The 20,868-nt window shown below is 36.3% G+C and overlaps 1 protein-coding gene across 1 annotated transcript in view; it reads right to left on the bottom strand.

Moving 5' to 3' along the window:
• Positions 1 to 20,868, bottom strand: part of DGKI (diacylglycerol kinase iota) — a 599,484-nt gene that overhangs the window by 223,883 nt on the left and 354,733 nt on the right. Inside the window, 2 exon segments of the mRNA XM_043965727.1 lie at positions 16,251 to 16,362; positions 18,960 to 19,033. Coding sequence (XP_043821662.1) covers positions 16,251 to 16,362; positions 18,960 to 19,033 — 186 coding nt within the window.

Below are 20,868 nucleotides of genomic sequence, written 5' to 3'. Positions count from 1 at the left end.
TAAACCCAGGTTGTCCTCACTTTAAGTCTGGTTCTCCCTCAGCTACACCATCCTGCCTCTCTATTAAATTTTATTTCATGTGATTTAGCCTATGCTGTAGCTTGCCAATATATTTTTGAATAGCAACTGTTTTATTATTTATTAATTATTTAAATGATTTTTCCAGTTCTGTCATCTACAGATATGATAAGATGCTCTCTTCTTTTATCCAAATCAATGTTAGTATAATCACCTCCTTTGAAAAATGAGGAAACTGAAGAAAAAGAAAAGAAAAGAAAGAAAGAAACATGAGGAAACTAAGGTCCAAAAAAGAGAGGATAAGATGTGCCCAAAGGCTAAAAGGTAGTAAATATGGAGTCAGAATTCAAATCCAGGCCCTGACTCCAAATTCAACTCTTTCTACCATGCCATATGTCACACTACTGTGAGTTCAGAATAGTGGGGGAGAGGCACTGATTTGATTTAATGTCATGGTATTTGCTATCCTAAACTATGTACATTCTTAAATCCAGAGAAAATATTATTAAACTTTGATGATAATCTCCACAGGCATAATGAGGACTGATCCTTATGTGAATTAGATGTACTTAGAAGCAATTTAACATTAGGTTTGCCCAAGGTTATGGCCAGGCAGAAATTACTTGTCCATTGATCTTACACAGAAATTAATGAACACTTGCATTGTGGGAGTGTTTTTCTGACTATTCATCTTCCCTCTTACCTATACAAGAAACAAACTCTGTCTTTACAGATGTATTTACTTTCTCTCCTTTTACCTCCACCATTCCTCACAACCAACTACTCATCCTTTCTTTGAACCTTCACAATGTCTTTTATCCACCCTTTGCTATTTTCCTTAAAATATTACATACTTATCTCCATATTATTTTTGTCTAGTTTCTCATATAGATTTAAATACGAGTTTGTGCACATAAATGCTTGCTGATGAATTATGTAAAAGTGATAGCCTGTGTTTATTTTGCACTTTAAAATTAACAAAGACTTTTTTTTACAGTTGATCCTCAAAACAACCAATAAAGTAGTTATTACAACTAGTATCCATTTTTGGATGAGGAAACTGAGGTTCAGAAATGGAATAATTAACTTGCCCGTGGTCACACAGGAAGATTTTATCAGAGACAGGACCCAAAAATCCTTCTCTACTGACTCACTTCTTTGCCAATGCTTAGTCTTTTAATTTCTTTTTCTTGCTTTATGACAACAACTTTTTTTTTTCCTACATCTATGTCAAATAGTAACAGTTAAGAGCAGACAGCCCTGCCTCACATTTATTTTGGTGGTAATGCCTATTTCTCGTTTGAATATCATGCTAGCTCTTATTTTCAAAAACCTTATCATGTTAAGGATAAATCATTTCATTCTTATGCTTTAACAAAAGAGAGATTTCTGTATATGTCTGCTTATGTGTCTATAGAAATATCTGTAATACCTGTAAAAAGACCTTAAAATTATTTCAACTTTTTTTTTCCTGCTGGTTAGTGAATTCTTTTTTAAAAATTTTATTTAGAATTTTCCCCAAATTAAAAAAAAACATTTTTTCACATTGATTTTTAAAAACTTTGTGTTCTAAATATTCTTCCTCCCTCCCTTTCCTCAACCCTCCCTATGAAATCAATCAATTCAATATAAGTCATACAAGTGCAGTTATGCAAAACATCTTCACATTAGTCAGGTTGTAAAAGAAATAGACAAAAATAACTTTAGAAAGAGGAGCTAACAAAATTATACTTCAATCTGTATTCAGATACCATTAGTTCTTCCTCTGTTGATGGTTTGTATTTTTCATACATACTTCTGATATCATCCTGCTCATCATTTCTTTCACAATTACTATTGCTAACTTTTGTATTACCCTCCATCCATCCTATTCCCTCCCCTTGATATTTACTCTATTTTCTATCTTCCTTCATCATATCCCTCCTCAAAATTGTTTTGCTTTTTACTTTCCTCTCCCCCAATCTGCCCTCCTTTCCTTTTCCTCCCCCCCACCTTATCCCCTTCCCCTCCCACTTTTCCTCAGGGCAAAATGTATTACTATACCCACTTGAGTGTAAATGTTATTCCCTCTTTGAGCCAATTCTGATGAGAGTAAGGTTTGCTCACTCCCCTGCTCCTTCATCATCTCCCCCTCCACTCCATAAGCTTTTTCTTATTTCTTCTATGTGAGCTACTTTTCCCCAATCCACCTCTCCCTTTCCCTTTCTTCCAGTGCATTCCTCTTACCACTTAACTTTATTTTAAAGATGTCATCAAGGGTCAGATATGTGACACAGTGGACAAAGCACCAGCCCTAGACCCAGGAGGCCCTAAGCACAAATCTGGGCCCCAGACATAAGCCACCCCACCCTGTCTGCCCCACAAAAAACAAGGATAAACAAAAAATAAATGCTTTACATATATCATCCTTTCATATTCAATTCATACTTGTGCCGTCTAAGTATATTCCTTTCAGCTGCTCTATTACTAAGAAAGTTCTTATGAGTTAGAAATATTATCTTCCCATGTAGGAATATAAACAGTTTAAACTTTTAATTTCCCTCATGATTTCTTTTTCCTGTTTACCTTTTTGTGCTTCCCTAGGGTCTTGTATTTAAAAAGCAAATTTCCTATTTGGTTCAGGTCTTTTCATCACAAATGCCTAAAAGTCATCTTTTTCATTGAAGTCTCATTTTCCCCTGAAAGATTATACTCAGTTTTGCTATGTATGTGATTCTTGGTTATAGTCCCAGTTCCTTTGCCCTCTGGAATATCATATTCCATGCCCTGCAGTCTTTTAATGTGGATGCTGCTAGATCTTGTGTTATCATTACTGTAGCTCCACAGTGTTTGAATTCCTTTTTTCCAGCTGCTTGGAATATTTTCTCCTTGACCTGGGATCTCTGGAATTTGGCTGAAATATTCCTGGAAGTTTTCCTTTTGGGATCTCTTTCAGGACGTGATGGATGGATTCTTTCAATTTCTATTTTACCTTCTGCTTCTAGAATATCAGGGCAATTTTCCCTCACAATCTCTTGGAAAATGATGTCTAAACTCTTATTTTGGTCATGGTTTTCAGGTAGTTAGTTCACTGATTTTAAAATTCTCTCCTGGATCTATTTTCCAGGTCAGCTATTTTTCCAAGGAGATATTTTACATTGCCCTCTATTTTTTCATTCATTTGGATTTGCTTTACTGTGTCTTGGTTTCTCATAAAGTCACTAACATCCATTTGTTCAGTCCTAAGCCTTAGGCAATTATTTTCTTCAGGGAGCTTTTGCATCTCCTTTTCCATTTGGCTTTTCAAGTTGTTGACTTTTTTTCTCATGACTCTCCTGCATCACTCTCATTTCTCTTTCCATTCTTTCCTCCATGTCTCTAAATCTTCCTTCTAATCTCTCCTACTTTCTCTTCAAAGTCCCTTATGAGCACTTCCATGGCAAGAGACCAATTCATATTTTTCTTAGAAGCTTTGGATGTTGGAACTTTGATTTTGTTATCATCTTCTTCTGAAGGTATATTCTGGTCTACCCCTCCCCCAAAGAAGCTTTCTATAGTCTGCTGCTTTCTCTGCTTATTCATCTCAAACCAGAAGCAGATGCCTGATTGAAATCTGAATCTCTATGGTCAGAAGCTTGGCATGCCTGTGCCTCTCCCCCACTGGGCCTCCGCCACTTGAGTCAGCCCTGGATCAGAACCTGGATGCTTCATCCCAAACCCCCTTACCAGCCTGCAAGCTGAGCCTCAGAAGAAGCTACTGGTACCTAAGACACCAAGGCCCTGGAGGCGCGATCTGTTCTGGGCTGCATTTGCACCATGCACCAAGCTATTCTCTCAGCCCAAACAGCAAGTGGTTCCAGTCATCCAATTAAACTGCCTTTGGCTGGCAAATAGTTTCACTCTGTTCTTTTGTGGGTTGGGCTGCTCCGGGAGTTGTCTTATGGCATTATTTTCGGAAGTTTGTGGACGGGTTGTTGGGAGCTTGGAGGACTCACAGCCTTTCCTCCACCATCTTGGCTCTGGCCCCACAATTGTTTCAACTTTAGTTAAATTACCATTATTTTTCTTTGGCTAACACAATCACTTCAAAGATGTTTTATCTTTTTTATGGTTGACCCCAAGTAATGCAGGAATCCTAATATTTTAACTTTGTTATCCTAAGTATAATAAATACCCAGATAACTCTATCACATAGTTAACAATTACTTCAGTCATACTCATTGCATAAAGGAATCCTTTCTTGAAATTTTTGGTAAAAACATGCTTGATCATCTATATCTACATGTATGTATGTATATATGTAATTTTGAAATTTCAGACTTTTTTTAAACCAGGGAGTGTTTATCTATGTAGGTATGATTTTAGTTCTTTCTGAGTTTAATTAAAGGGAGGAAATGACATTTAAGTGATTTTATATCTCCATAGTACTCTTCTTAAGCAGAAAGTTACTTAATCTGATCAGTTAAGCAACCATATCACTAATTGCAGTACAGTACATTAGAGGGTAGCCTAATTGACTAGTTAACAGTCTGCATAATGTGGACTGATAGATATACAGGAATATCCTCACAAGTGGGGACAAAAATGGACCTTAGTCTAATCAAACATAAAATTGAATATCAGAGATGGTCTACACCTTTGTTATTGTGATGAACCATGAGAAACTGTCTAGCCTCTTCGAACATCAGGAGCTCCAAAATCAGTTCCAGACTGTTCAGTGGACAAGGGCTTCTCAGAGAATAACGGTACCACCACCAGGATGATCCCACAGGGGAAGGACTAATGAAAGACCAGATCTAGTCCTGGTGGTCTGCCTACTCAATGAAGGCCTTAGATAAATTTGAAATATCATAAATATGCATTCAGCAGTTCCACAAAGTTGTCTACCTCCTCAGAGAGCATAATGGGTATGATGGATTATAGTTCTTTCTGTCTTTGTGAATGCCTACTTCTCTGTTCTTTTTCGTATTAACCTTTTTCTGTGGTGGAAGAAATAAAGTGTTGTCCTATACCTGATATTTATCCATATTGTGCATTAAATACCCTTTCAAGAGGAAACTGGAACCCCAGGATGCCTCAATCTCATCAACTGGATACAGATTCAGGGTACTCACTTCTGTGTGTTGTCTTAATTCGTTGGTCATTTCAACATGTACTAAAAGAGGTTTGCCCATGTGAGTATGCTGCAACCTCTGAGGAAATATGTTCAAAGGCTCCAGTGTACTAAACCATATAGCCCTACTTAGCCACACTGACTTATACCCCCTCCCAACAATGACGCATACTCCTACTCCTTGCACTCATTACTAATTGCTCTGTGTGATCCCACAGACTCTTTCCTCTATTGCACTCTCCCACAAACACCCCAGGGGTCAGCTTCAAAACAATTCATAATCCTGATTACCAGCATCCTGTAGCTTTCTTACAGCCCAGGGGGTACTGACTAATTATAAACAGTAATCGGGTCAATGCCTCTTTTGGCTTTCCACATACAACTGGCTGCCTTTCAAGTGGGAGGGCCCAAGAGTCTAATATTGGGGATCATCATCTGCCAGCCTCACACTTCCCCTGGTAAACAGGTCCCTATCTTACCAGAATTTCTGCTCCATTCCCTGATTTTTCCCGGGGCAATGAGGGTTAAGTGACTTGCCCAGGGTCACACAGCTAGTAAGTGTCAAGTGACTGAGGTCAAATTTGAACTCAGGTCCTTCTGAATCCAGAGCCCATGCTTTATCCACTGTACCACTTAGCTGCCCTCTATTTCTATTAATGTCTCCACCATCCTCCTTATTACCTTTAGAAGGTTTGCAATCTTAAATTAATTTTAACTTTTTTTTCTTCTCTCTTCTCACACTCATACAATTGCCAAATTCACCATTTTCTATTTTACAACACTTTTCACATCGTCTCCCTCCTCTCCATGCCCACTGCTACAACCCTAATTTAGGCTCCCAAATTTTGCCTCCTAATTGGTCTTTCTGCCCTCAGGCTCTTGTTCCCTCTCCAATCCATTCTCCCCCAAGATAGGAGCTTAAGCAACTTTCTCAGTGCATAGCTATGATCATTATTACTTTACTCAAAAATCTCTAGTGATTCTCTACTAACTACTAAATAATAACTGTCATTGACTCTAGCTTTCAAAGACTTCCACAATATGGAGGCAATCTCCTTCCATTTGCATCTTCTATACTCCTATCAAACTGAACTACATTCCATCTCTTGTTCTCATCCTGCCCTCTCTCACCTCTGTGCCTTTACTCAAACCATCCCCCATTCCAAAATAAGTTTTCTGTCACTGAATCTCCATGTATTAAAGCCCTACATCTAAGATCCAACTGAGATTCCACATCTTTCATGAAGCCTTCTCTGCTTTCACCCACTTCAGGTGAAATTGCTATCTCTCAATGAAAATTTCTTATAATTACTTTCCTTGTTTTTCTCCTATCCACTTATTTGACTCTCCTTTGCATCATAGTTGTCTATACTCTTTTCTTCCTTTCCCCCTCATTAGATAACAATAACCTGGAAAGGTGGGCATGTAGAATAAGCAGTATGACATAATGGATAGAATGCTGACTTGGAATCAGAAAGACCCAGTTTTAACTCCAGCTTCTGACACTTACCATGTCATTTAACCTCTATGAACTTCAGTTGTTTCATCTGTAAAATGGCTTCAATAACTTTATTAAAAGACCATGGCTTAACACTCATTGCCCAGCAAAAACCAACAATAACAACAATAACAAAAAAGACTATGGAAGATTATAGGATCCTCATAGGGTAATGTATATCAAATGAAAGAAAGCATAGAAGGACTTTGAAAAATTTTAAAGCACTATAGGAATATCAGTGATTACTAATATCTATATTTACATTGGCAGGACATTATAGGATATATTCTTAATAAATACTGGTTGCATTGAGTTGAATTCCACCTGTCATATGGGAAAGCAAGTTGTGCCCTCCAATGGACCTCCTCAATACTGACCACCTATCTTGCCTGCTGCCAGAGTCTTTAAACATCATGCTCCCTACCTGTCTGTAAAGACAGGCCTTTTGTCTACTGCCGAGTTTCCCTGACACCCACTTTCTAGCTGCCTGGACTGCCTCCTGTTGTCTATTGTTGAGACCTGCCTCACCTGTCAGATCCATTCCAGTGAGCATGTCTCATTTCCATATTCTGGTCATCCCCTGACAAGTAGACAGTTCTTCCTGCTGCTGACCAAGCTCCATTTCACTTTTGTTCATTTTTTTAAAAATCAAATAACAAGATATCTGGTTTGTTGGGTAGGATTTGTTGACATCTTTGGAGCTTTACATCAGTCTTTTTTGTATTGAGTCTAAAGCAGGCATAGTAGTATTGTGGTTTTTTTTCCAAGACTCACAGGACATGGACCAAGGTCACAAAGAATTAGAGGACGTGCATAGACTGAATCTCCATCACTTGAGGGGGTACCCATATCGATGAAATCACAGATTCATTGAAGCATCCAAATATTTCATTTTCTCATTCTTCTTTAAATAAAAAGAAAATGCATGATAGCTAGTAAAAATCTCATATTTTAACTTCATAAAACAACTGCCTCTTGATTCTTATTCTTCCTCTTGTTGCCTATAGGTATACTTTATAGGTGGCAGAGGTGATAAGGCTAGGCCACTTTCAACAAAGGAGAGGACAAGAACAGAGCAGATGAGAAAGGGTACTTATTGAAACTGTGATTTGGTGTGACTACATCTGGATTACGGGATTCATTTGTAGCTCTCTTCTTATGGGAAGGATGCTACCAACTTGGACTGAATCCAGAGAAGGGCAACCAAGATGGTAAAGTTTATCCAAACCATGTCAAAAGAGGACTGGCTAATTGAAGTAACTGGGGGTATTTATGGTTTTGTTGTTGTTGTTGTTTGTTTGTTTTGTGAAAACTGGGGATATTTAGCTTAGAGAAAGGAAAATCTACCTGTTTCCAAATATCTGAAGGCTATCATGTGAAAGAGGAAGTGGACTTTTTCTGCCTTGCTCCAAAAAGAATAAATAAAGGACCAAAAGGCAAAAGTTACAGAGAGGCACAGACTTTCTCAATATAAAGAACTTCTTAACAATTAGGATTTTCTGGAAAAAAAAATAGTGTTTCAAAGGGGAGTAGATTCCCTATCAATAGAAGTATTCAAGCAAAAGCATCGCTCCCTGGGGACTTATTCTTCAACAATGCACTGACCTATATGACTTATAAGGGGCCTTCCAAATGTCATATTGTATGATTCTAGGAATCTACATGTTTCATCTATCCCTACTTTAGTTCTATAAGGAGGTAAAGATGCATAAGAGGGTCAAATGCACCCACACTTGGAGGGATGAATTTGGAATAGAAGAAAAAGAGTCCTCATATCTTTACTTCTGTCCCTAAGGAGGGCTAGATTTAATTCAGAAGGAGCACCATCTCACATACCTTAATATTTCAATGGGCATATGATCTAATTGATATGGGGATCACTCTACAGTGGTAGAGTCCTGGCTCCAAAACACCTTTTTATCCTATATAATTTGTATCAATATTTTTTTTTCAGAAGACCTTTCAAATAGAGTCTATCCAATATGTCCTCCTGTAGGTATTTTTATATTTTGTGGGTATTGATATAATCCCCAAGCTGTCCCTCTGAAGACTCCATTCCAGTTACTCTCTGTTATCTAAGCACTATAAGATCAGGTGACTTCCCTTACTGATCAGAGGGTCAGGATGACCTAGGTTCAAGTCCTGCCCCTGATACATATTGTCCTGTGATGCTGAGCCAGCCACTTATCCTCTCAGTCAGGGCTCCCAGACAAATTTCTAAAGCTAAATTGTAGGACAATATTAGGATGGGTTCTTTCACCATGATTTCCCGATCTCAGATAAATTAAGGTTTAGATCAAAGAAACAAAAAATCCTTTAAAAAGCTCATCCTTGGAAAAAGTATACAGTCTACTCATGTACACTATATACATGTCCATTGATTTTAAGTCACACACAACTAATTCTTTGGAAACTGGGATATTGCAAGATTTACAACCATATAGCATCACCTAACAACACTGATATTTAAATGATCTGCCTTTGGTAGCAGATTGGGAACTTTAAAGGATTGCCTCCTCGCTATTCCTCACACACAACACCATTTCTCCTGACTGGGAGCATTTTCACTGTCTGTCCCCCATACCGGGAGTACTCTCCCTCTTCATCACCACTTCTTAGCCTCCCTAGCATCCTCCAGACCTTAGCTAAAGTCTCATCTTCTGCAAGAAGCCCAGGCTTCCTTAATCTCAGTATTTTCCCTCTGAGACAATCCCCAATTGATCCTCTATGTAACCTGATTGCTCATGGTTGTTTGCATGTTGTTTCCTCCCATTAGACGTTCAGCTCTTGAGAGCAGGGCCTGCTTTTTGTCTTTGTATCCCCAGTACTTAGCCCAGTACTTGGCACATAATAGTTGCTTAATAAATGCTAGTTGACTGATTGATTGATATAGATTTCCTCTGTATTTAGGTTTGTCTTCAGCACATCTTCTGTTTCCTCATATAGCACAGTTGGAATTAGAGGATGTGGATTCATATCTTTACTCAACTACTTACTACTTCTGTGACTTTGGGCAAGTAATTTAACCTGCTTAGGCCTTAGGTTTCTCATATATAAAATGAAGACACTAGACTAAATGATCTCTAAGGTCTTTTCCAGCTTTAAATCCTATGACTTTTTGATGCTGCAAATAGTAGAGAGTTAAACATAAGAATGTCAACAGTGTCAGCAGCCCTGGATTCAGGAAGACCTGAGTTCAAATCTGGCCTCAGACACTTTACACTTACTAGCTGTGTGACCCTGGGCAAGTCACAACCCCAACTGCCTCGCCAAAAAAAAAAAAAAAAAGGAAAAGAAAAGAAAAAGGTAAGTCACATTGAGTTTAGGGACCTTTATAATGCCTGCAGGAAAATGTTGGAAGAGAATGAGGGGAAAGGAAATACACAAGATTCCTAAGGGGGACAGGGATGTAAAACTATCAGAAAGTGCCTTCTGACCTACTTCCTACCCCAAACTTCCAATACATAAGTGTATACTTGACATTTTTTCTATTGTACTTAAGAAAACTGGGTTGACTCTTTCAGGATATGTAACCACAGAACAGCTACTGTACATTAGCATAATTACTATTGCTGAGGAGACTTACATCTAAACAGCTTATCTTCTGCAAGTGAAAATCTCAGTACCATGATATCTTCAATTTCACTTTTCCCCATTTTACAGTCTTTCCTTTAAAACTAATTCACAAATAAAGACCTAAGTCACTCAGAATTTTGAACAGCCCAAAAGTGAGAGTTTTCCTTAAAAATTTAAACAGAAGAAAAATATTTTATTTATTTATTTGTTTAATTATTTATTTATTTGTTTGTTTGTTTGTTTGTTTATTTATTGTGCTGAGAAATAGCAGCAGGAGAGTGGTGAGGGAGAAAAGGCAATAAATTAAATATTTAGGCTGAATCTCATGCTGAGGTATCTTTCTCAAAAAAGTTTCAAATCATATCGCCAAAGAAAGAGACCTCTCTGCTATAATGATGGACATCAGAGTATTGAATTCTGGTAAGAAGAAATACAGATCTTATGAGCTTAATAGAAAACCAGGTGAATAAATATTCAAGGAAGGATAATCTTAATTTGTAAGGAATTCATTTCAATTAGAAAGAACCAAGGATGTCTCCTTTGAAAATTCTGGGATAGTAAGCAATTATTTGAGAAAGAATATTCTTTCCGCAAAAGACTAGTCCTGTTAAAATGTCTCATAAGGTACAATCCTGGATTGTCCTGGTCTTTGTCCTTTGCTTTAGTCAGTAGGGAAAGTACAAAGCATCCTTGGTATTCTAGATTCATAGCCTTAAACTGTTTTTACTTACTTTAATACTCTTCCATTTCCACACTGAATTACTGTGAAAAAAATTCATTTATGAAGGGTATTAAACTACTAGCTATGTTTGAGGGTGGGAGGGAAGAAGGGAAATTGTATAGTAGCTATTTTTAAAAGCAAAAGCATGTATTAGTATATATCTCTGCTTAAATATTATCAACATATGGTCAAGTTTTAAAATAAATTTTGCCATCTCAAGTAAACATTTGAAATTTCCAGAGCATCTAATAATTTTTAAGAAACTCAGAAAAAGGAGGGATTGAGGTTAGGAGGGTTCTTTCAGTTTGAATAAAGGGAGGAAAAATATGAGGGCATTATATAACTAATGGGATGTGACACACATCTGGTCTGAGTATATAGAAATATGAAAGATTATACTTACACATGATAGGTTATACTTAACTGTACAACATAAGCCATATTTTTAACTTTGTTATTTTAGAGGTAGGTTTTTAAAGCCTGAAAGCAAATCCTGAGTCATCAGAATTTGAGCTGAAACCCAAGCATTAGATGCTGGCTATTTTGTATGCATTTCATTATTCATAATAGGCAAGTCGGGAAAAATGATTGCTATCATTTAAACTTTGAATTTCCTCTTCACCAACTCATATCTACTGATGTATCTCCTCTTCAGAGGAAGGAAATTAAGGATATGGCAGAAAAAAAAAAAGAAAGTTTCAGGCACCACTTTGAATGTATGAAGTACCTTGAAGGCATTATTATCCTTTCCTCATATTAAAGATGGGAGAAAGTGAGGTCATATTCAGAAACACAAGATTGGAAAGAATCCAAAGATTTCATCTTGTCAATTTATCTGTTTCCAAGGAAGAATTACCCAATATTCCAAAATATTGGTATGGAGATTTCCAAATTTACCTTGACCACCTATGGCAATAGTTACTGCACTTTTTTTTTTCTTTTTTTGCAGGGCAATGAGGGTTAAGTGACTTGCCCAGAGTCACACAGCTAGTAAGTGTCAATTGTCTGAGGCCAGATTTGAACTTTGGTCCCCCTGAATCCAGGGCTGGTGCTTTATCCACTTTGCCACCTAGCTGCCCCTACTCCACTTTTTGCAAATAAATTCTTCATCAGGTTGGAATTAATTGCATCATGTTATAAGTCCATTTTCTCATGAAAATCATTATCAATGCACCCTTCTGCCTTTAAGAACATTAAATTATTCTAAACTAGTTCTTTTTTGTACACATTTTTTTTTCTCTCATCAAGATGCTTTCCAAGGACTCTTCATCCTCCTTCATTTATATACCCCAGAATAGACACTAGGATGTAGTAAGGGTCAAGTCACTGCTAACTTTAATAAAAGGGTGAGTTTACAACTTGCACATGTCATTATTCTTCCATCCCATTATTGTACTTGTGCTACTAAGTAGAAGATTACATTAGGTGTTGAATCTATGTGTCCTGGCCTGTTTTGTGATAGCTTGTTTACACTCCTCTGCACTTGCCCTAAATGAATTTCACTTTGTTAATTCTTAAACACTTTCAACCAAAGTAGTTTTTTTTTGTCACCTTGAAGAGAAAATAAAAATCCCATAGCTAAGTTTAGCTTGAGAACCTGCAAAGTATGCCATCTCTGTTATGAGCCTTAGAACTGCACAACCACATATAGAATTCTAGAGCTAGAAGAATGCTAAGAAATTATCTCAACTAGTTATGACAGAGGGGAAATATAAGAAGTAGCCCTCTGAGGGACATTTAGCTCCTCAAGAGTAGAAATTGTTCATCATTGCTTGCCTTCTCAAGTAGGTGGGGGAGGTAGAGAAAGAATTTGGAACTCAAAATTTTTAAAAAAGAAAAGAGTGACAAAAACCAAGAAATAATAAATTGAAATTTAAAAAAAAAAAGAGTAGAGATTGTTTCATTCTTTGTCTTTAGATTTCCAGCCTCTAATTTGACAGGTGATTATACCAGGCAGGGAGAAGGAGAAGTGTCCAAGAAATTAAATTATGACCTATGGTCTGGACTAGAATTCAGATCTCCCAACTCTGCAATTAGTACTTTTCCCAATGTATCACATTGCTTTTAGCTATGTCATCTGTACATAAAGTAGGCATATTTGAACTATCAAAATAACACAAAAAGAGAAGTAAAATTTGGTCTCTACTTTCATAATGAGTTTATGATCTAGTTAAAGTGGTGGTGGGAGTTAGGGAGAATAGGGAGCAGGAAACAATAAGGTCCTTGTGTGATATTTTTGTTTTACATGTTCTTGGAATAATTAAAAATATTTTGGAAAATATTACTTTTTATCTAATAGTAAGATTGGGAACAGCATGGGGTGGGGAGAGGAGGCAGAACTAGAAAGACAAACATTCCCAAATAGCCCACCTTCTTGTTTGACCTCATCATCCCCTTAACTTATTGTCCCACATCTCTTTTCACTTTCACAGCCAAATTCCTAGAAAAACTCATTTACATTTGCTGAAGGATTCTGAGTCTATCAATCTACTCTTTCTAAGATTAACAATCTAAATTAAATAACCTTTTCCATCTTTTCTCATCCTATTTGATGCCTCTGCAGCTTCAAACAATGTCCATCACTACTTCCTCCCAGATCAGAAGTTCTTAACCTGGAGTCCCTGAACTTTTTTTTTTAACACTTTGACCACTGCATTTCTATATAATTGGCATATTTTGTAATACTATGTGTTTTACTTTAAGCATTTAAAAACATTATTTTGAAAAGGGATCCATAAGCTTCACCAGAATGTTAATGGTATCCATGACACAAAAAAGGTAAGAGTCTCAATTGTAGATAATCTTTCCTCTATTGGTTTCTATTATATTGCTTTAACCTGAAACTCCACCTGACTGCCACTTTTTGAAACCTTTTTGCTGGATCATTATTCATCATCATCTCCATGCTGCTCACTCTTTTTGTGTGTGTTTTACTTTGTTTTATTTTTTAATAAAAGTATTTTATTATTTTCCAGTTACACATAGAGATAGTTTTCAACATTTGTTTATATAAGATTTCCAATTTCAAATTTTTCTCCCTCCTGCCCCTCCCTCACCCCTCCCTAGACAGCAGATAATCTGATATAGGTGTATATATATATATATATATATATATATATATATATATATATATATATATATATATATATATATATATATATATATTAAACATTAAACATATTTCTGTATTAGTCATGTTATAAGAGAAGAATCAGAGCAATAAGGAAAAACCTCAAAATAGAAAAACAACAGCACCAAAAACAAAAGAAATCATATGGTTCAATCATCATCCATATTCCACAGTTGTGTTTTGTTTTTTTCTGGGTTTGGAGAGCCTTTTCCATCATGAGTCCTTTGGAACTTTCCTGTACCATTGAACTGGTAAGAAGAATCTAGTCTATCACAGTTGATCAACACACAATGTTGATGATACTGTGTATAATGTTCTTCTGGTTCTGCTCATCTCACTCATCATCAGTTCATGCAAGTCCTTCCAGGTTTCTCTGAACTCCTCCTGTTCATTTTTTCTTACAGCACAATAGAATTCCATTACATTCATATACCACAACTTGTTCAGCCATTCCCCAATTGATGGGCAACCCCTCAATTTCCAATTCCTTGCCACCACAAAAAGAGCACCATGCTGCTCACTCTTAAAACTATATAACCAGCACCAAAGTGTTTTTTTAATGAATTCCAGCTCCATATCACCAACTCCCTAATAAACATTTCTATCTCAAAAACATCATTCCAAACTCAATGTGATCAAAAGACAACTCATTAATTTCCCCTTAAACCTACCCACCCCCTCCAAAATGGCCATTTTCTTTTGAGAGTATCACCCTTCTAGGCACCCAGAGCCTCAGTGTTTTCAACATCCTTCATGTTTTTCTCTTCACCCTCCACAATATTCAATCAAATGTCAACTATTTGACATTCACAACATCTCCCTCTTATGCTTCCTTACATCCACAAGCTTACAGCAACCACCCTAGTTCAGGTCCTCTTCACTTCTTGCCAGTATTATTGAAACAGCTTCTTATCAAGACTTTCAGCCTCTTATCTCACACCTTGCCATTCATTCTTCTGCATGGTTACCAAAACTAACTTCCAAAAAGTTAAGTCTGACTGTGTCATTTCCCTTGTTGCTGTTGAGTCATTTCAATCACCTACCTCCCTTTAAATATTCTATATTCTATGCAAACTGACCTACTGGTTATTCCTCGAATTCACAATTCTATCTCCTATCAGAAACCTTCACAGAGGTTGTTCTCAATACATGGAAAGTACTCTCTTCCCTGCTCAGATACCACCTTCTATTTTTAGTCCTTCCTGATGTTCTCCAATGTTAGTGTTCTCTCCCTCCTCAGAACATCTTGCATTTAATTTATCTTATGCTTTCAATCGAATGTAATCTCTATGAGTACAGGGGTTCTTCTTTTAATTTTTATATACCCAGTTTCTTGTGCTTAATAGGCACTTAATAGATGGTTTGTGTGTTGAGTTGAAGAACCCAACTGAAATTAGCAAATTATTTGATAGATATTGCCATTGCTTTTTAAATATGAACTTTGACTTTATTACTTGTGAGTGTGTATAGTAATAGAAACTGAAGGCCAGTAAAGTACCACTAAGTAGAATTCTGATCTGAAGTGCTTTAATGGTCATTTCAGCAATTATGTACTATAATGTAGGACTGGTTTCTTAGAAAACATATTTTAAGTTGATTAAACAGCCCATTTGTTTAAAAACAAACATCTCACCACCTCAGATAAATTTCTCCTCTATCTAAATTTACATGAATTCCAAATTAGTGGGGCCTGAATTAATAAGATTTTCTATATTGTTTTCTTCAAGAAAGAAAAGATGGGAAGTGCCAATACTTAATGCCCAAGGAAATGTGAGTTTTAATAACCAGCTATTTTTTACCTAAATTGTTCAAGTCATTTGGGAGCCATTTAATGGATGATAGTATGAAATGCCAATAGTTTCCTTATGTAAAATACCGGGGATGAGTCTATAGTTAAATTTAAAAGAAATTCAGCTGGGGATTGGTGGGGGACAGAAACATTTTATTTTTGTGTGAAATTTCTAAGGAAAATTAGTAAATAAAACCCTCCCTAGATTATAAATTTAATGAAAGAATGCTGATTTTTTTTCAATCTAAGATATGTGCTTCCCCCTTCCCCCAATTTCCTAGGCTTTATGCTGAATAATGTATATGGTATTCTTAACCAGGTATCTGGATAGAAATAAAATTATACTAAAAGCTTTATTACATGGACACATTATAATTCACATAATGATATTATATTTCATTTCCATTAAATTTTCTTAATACTTACCAAAGAAGCCATAGTGAATCCAATGACCTCAATATAGCCATCATCATGGCGCTGAGGTTCAAAATCCAGGTGATCTCCTGGATTTCCCCAAGGCATTGTGCCTGCACAATACCTGCAGGGTAGGAATGGAAATTATGGGAAACTTGATATAATAAATGTCAATATCAAGACAAACAAAAATTATAATAAGAGCAAGATTTCCCTCTGGTCTCTGTCTGTGTTCATTCCCTGAGGGTATAGTGTTGGAGAACAGGGAGGATGGTGAATATTTTCAGCAGGATTTTATTTTTAAAATTAGACTGAGAAAACTGGTCATATCCTTACCATATAAAAGGATCATGTTAACCAATTCATTGTTGACCAAGTTCTTCATTCTGTGACTCACCTACAGCTGTCTATGTATACTATAACATTCACTGGTAGGACTCAGGATGGAGCCAGAATAACATTAGTCTTTAGGGCAGGGATCCATGTGTGTATGCTAGTGAAGACTGAAAGGAGAGTTGAAGGGTAGCACTATGAGAGACATTTACTCCTTAAGAGTAGGTACTTAAATTCTTGTGCACTGATGATTACTAAGATAATGAAGACAAACAAGGAAGAGGAACAGAATAAAGAGAAGAAAAGAAAGGACAAAGGAGCAGAGGCAAGAAGAAAAAGGAAAAAGAACAGAGAAAGGGGGAATAGAATGTGGAAGAACCTAAGAACCAAAACAATCTTTTAAAATACCTAAGTTTCTAACTCCCTAGGCTAATGGTATAAGCAATAGTTCTAAGCCCAAGTAGCCACAAAAAGAAATTCAAGAGAGACCCCAATTACTGTTTCTATGCATCAGTACAATTCAATTAAATACTGCCTAAGTGGCCCAGACACAAAAGAAGCTTGGATATACATTTGCTGAGTTTGCAATTAACAAATGTTATTGTGTTCCTTTTTGAAATTTTAGGTTTGGAAACCAGAAGTCTAGTATTTAATGTTATTCTGGTCCTATTTTGTGAGTCCTTAAGCTTTAATTCTTAATTTGTTCTTCTGAAGTCTTCAGCTGACACCAAAGTGTTTCAATACTCACAGAAAAAAAATGACTGTCTAATTAAATTCTTTCCCCTAATAACCCCACAAAAACAACCTAAAAATCCCAAAATAACAATAAAAATTGGTCAGGGAACCCATATGAATGGATTGAAAATCCAAATTTAGATCATAGAGTTTCCTGGTGTAATTGATGGAAATGGAAGATATGTGACATAGTTCCCTATGCCATTCTTTCACTTAAAACAAAAAAAGTAAAAATAATCTAATGTAGCCATTCATAATGGTACCCTTGGACTCTGAGGTGGCTTTCAGTTCTAAAATGTGGTCCTATGGTTCTGTAAAAGGGTCCACAAATGAGAATGGGAAGTCAGTCAAGTGGAATAAACTGAGTTAAAAAGGTTGTAAATGCAAAAACGGCATTTTTAAACCAAAGAATATGGCCTGAAATTGCAATTCTCTTGGAATATACTATTGGAATTTATTCTTCCAAACTCATGTTCTAGAGAAGTTCATCATCTTCATTTTCAGGAGGGAACAGTTGTGCTATCATCATGCATAAAAATTGGTCAAGAACCTTAATACAGGAGCATATACTTAGGACTAGAAAGAACCTTAGTGGACGTCTAGTTCACCTCCTCATTTTACAAATGAAGAACTAAGACCCAGAAGGGTAAAATAATGTACCCAAGGTCACACAGGTAGTACAAGGCAAAACCAGGATTTGAATCTATATTTACTAACTCAAGACTCAGCACTCTTTCCATTTTACCTATGGAACAAGTTTTAAGATACTATTATGATTTCCATTCAAGCAGCTCTGTTACTATAGGGGTAGGAGTAGAATGGCAAAAATTAGGCTCATATGTAATAAAGATTTTTTTTTAATTTTCAATTAGTGATGGATGGGGGGCAGTCTGCATTTGAATGTTTATTGATGTTGTTGTTCTTGTTGTTGTTGATTTGGGAGCCATGCATTTAAAGCTAAACCAGGGCTTTAGGAAACAAAATAAATGAATCATTCTCTCTGTATACATTTCTACCAAGAATGATAGAGATTACTTGGAAGAAAACAATGTCTAGTAGGAAATTTTTTTTTAAAAAAGCACTGAAAGTCTAAGAAATTTGGCTTCTCTCGTGATTACTGCCATAAAATCATGGCATAATCTAAAGATGATGGTTTAACCTCTCTGTACTTCAGTTATTGTATCTGCAAATAAGGATAACTCATGCCTCAGCCATCCCACAGGGTTGCTACTGAAACTAAAGTGATACAATAAATGTCCATGTGCTTTGAAAAACTCTTAGGGACTAGGGCAGCTAGGTGGCACAGTGGATAAAGCACAAGCCCTGGATTCATGAGGACCTGAGTTCAAATCTTGCTTCAGATACTTGAAACTTACTAGCTGTATGACCTTGGGCAAGTCACTTAACCCTCATTGCCTGGCCAAAAAAAAAGGAAAAGAAAAGGAAAAAAACCTATTAGGTACTAAATGTATATAAAATATTACTTCTGTTTGAAAATAATACACATTGTACTTCACTAGAGAAACCTAATATGGGAGCAAAATGGTCAAGCCTAATGACTTTTTAAACTATGGTAATGAATGATTACTTTCTTCCATAACTAGAGAAAACCTAACATGAAAACAAAATAAAATGAAAACAGCACACACTTACCTGGGTATATTTAAAAACACTATACATTGGAACTTCAGCTCCTGAATCTTTGGGGTGAGGTCTGTTCCATCACACTGCAACAACCAAAACAATAAAGGAAGGGCTTTGAAATGGCCTAAATATTGGGGTTGAAAACATATGCTGCCCTCCTTCCCTTCTTTATGAACTTGTCCTTGAGGAACAAGAATACCAGCTATTCTAATGAATATGTGCTATGGTTCAAGCTGAACTAAAATTGAGAATTTTAATTTTTAAAATGTTATAATAATCAAAATTTCCACTACATTATCACCATTAGTTGTTGTTATTATTGTTTTCCATAAATACAATTATTGTTATTTTTAAAAACTCACATTTATGTAGCACTTTGCTGATTAAAAAGCATAATATCCTCCTAATGTCCTATAAAACTGGTAGGATAAATATCATAATCCCTGTTTTACTGATGGGAAAACTGAAGTTCAGATAATAAAGTGTCATAGTTTAGACTTAGACGTGGGTCTTCTGATTCCAAAATCAGGTTTTTTTCCATTATGTATACCTCGGATCTCCTACTCCTACGGTTAGTTAGTTGCTCTCATATTTTGACCACATTTTATACATTTTGCTTTGCTATTCAGTTTCCAAGAGATTTTCACCATTAAAAAGAATTGAATTTGTTGTTAGAGTAAATTATCTATAGGACTTAGTGATGCCTCCATATAGCTATAAGTTAAACAGTAGGCTTATGTCGTGAATATACTTTATCTGAGATAGTGAGAAGCTTTAGGTAGGAATGCCAAGATTCTACTTGTTGCTAGAGACAAGTGATACAAATGTCATTAACTCTTTAAGTCTTCTCCGACTAGCTCAATCCTTTCAATTTTCATAGGACAAAGAAGCATGGTGGCAGAAGTTTGAAAACTTCCTTATAGTTTTACTCAATTCCTTTTCTTTTTGAAGAAGTAGAGTCCTTGGCATATTTTACCCAATCAGGGACATATGATAAGAGATAAAAATTTAATGTGTTTCTGACCATAAGTCAGATGAGAGTTGAATTAAAGAAGTCAGAGGTGATAATAGAGGAAAAAGGAGTTCAAAGAATAGATGTGACCTTAGTCTGGGCATCTACTACCTTCTGGTATAACCTGGCTCAAAGTCAGTGTTTCATAAGCAGAGGATGATAGATCTGTAGTTCTTACTTTTCAGAGTAAGATTTACTAACCACATTATGCCTTAGTATATTGTGGCCAGAGTAGTAGGTGATCCCAAGAATAACACCTAAAGTGAAAACTATAGCTGAAGCTCAAATAAGGGTGAAAGAGCTGGCTGAAACAACTTTAGCCTTTCTCTTCACAAGAGAGGCTTACAAACCACAGCATCTCTAGTGGATGATGGCAACAAAAATAAATGAAAAGCAGCTAGAACAGAGAACACAGTGCTTAATAGGGAGAAGAGCTGTGACTCCCATCAGGAAACAAACCCAGAAGATAATAATTCTGTGATATCACCAGAAGACACTGACAACTCTATAGAATCACAGGCAATAGTCGTCACTATGCCCTCCATATATTGACTGAATATGTACCCATCTATCTCTGTGTCTTGGCCACAGATTTTTCCCCATGTATGTATGTCCCACAAGCCATCACTATATGTGTTCACTCTTCTCACTGAGAGCAAAATAGAAGATTAAGGGAATGGGGAAGGGGTAATGTTAAAAGCAGATATTTCCAAAAAATTCCAATTAGACTCTAGCCATCTGCCTCATCCTTTTCATCTGCAACACAGAGTCTTGCAGACTTGCTTGAAGCACCGATATATTAAATGGCCTATCCATGGTTAATAAGATAGTATGTGTCAAAGGTACAATTTGAACATAATTTCTCCTGACTCCAAGGCTGACTCTTTATTCATTAACAACATGCTA

The sequence above is a fragment of the Dromiciops gliroides genome, chromosome 5 (assembly GCF_019393635.1).
Source record: "Dromiciops gliroides isolate mDroGli1 chromosome 5, mDroGli1.pri, whole genome shotgun sequence".
In the NCBI taxonomy this organism is placed as follows: Eukaryota; Metazoa; Chordata; class Mammalia; order Microbiotheria; family Microbiotheriidae; genus Dromiciops; species Dromiciops gliroides.
Note: the sequence above shows the minus strand (reverse complement) of the source record. Positions and strands in the feature narration are given on the sequence as shown.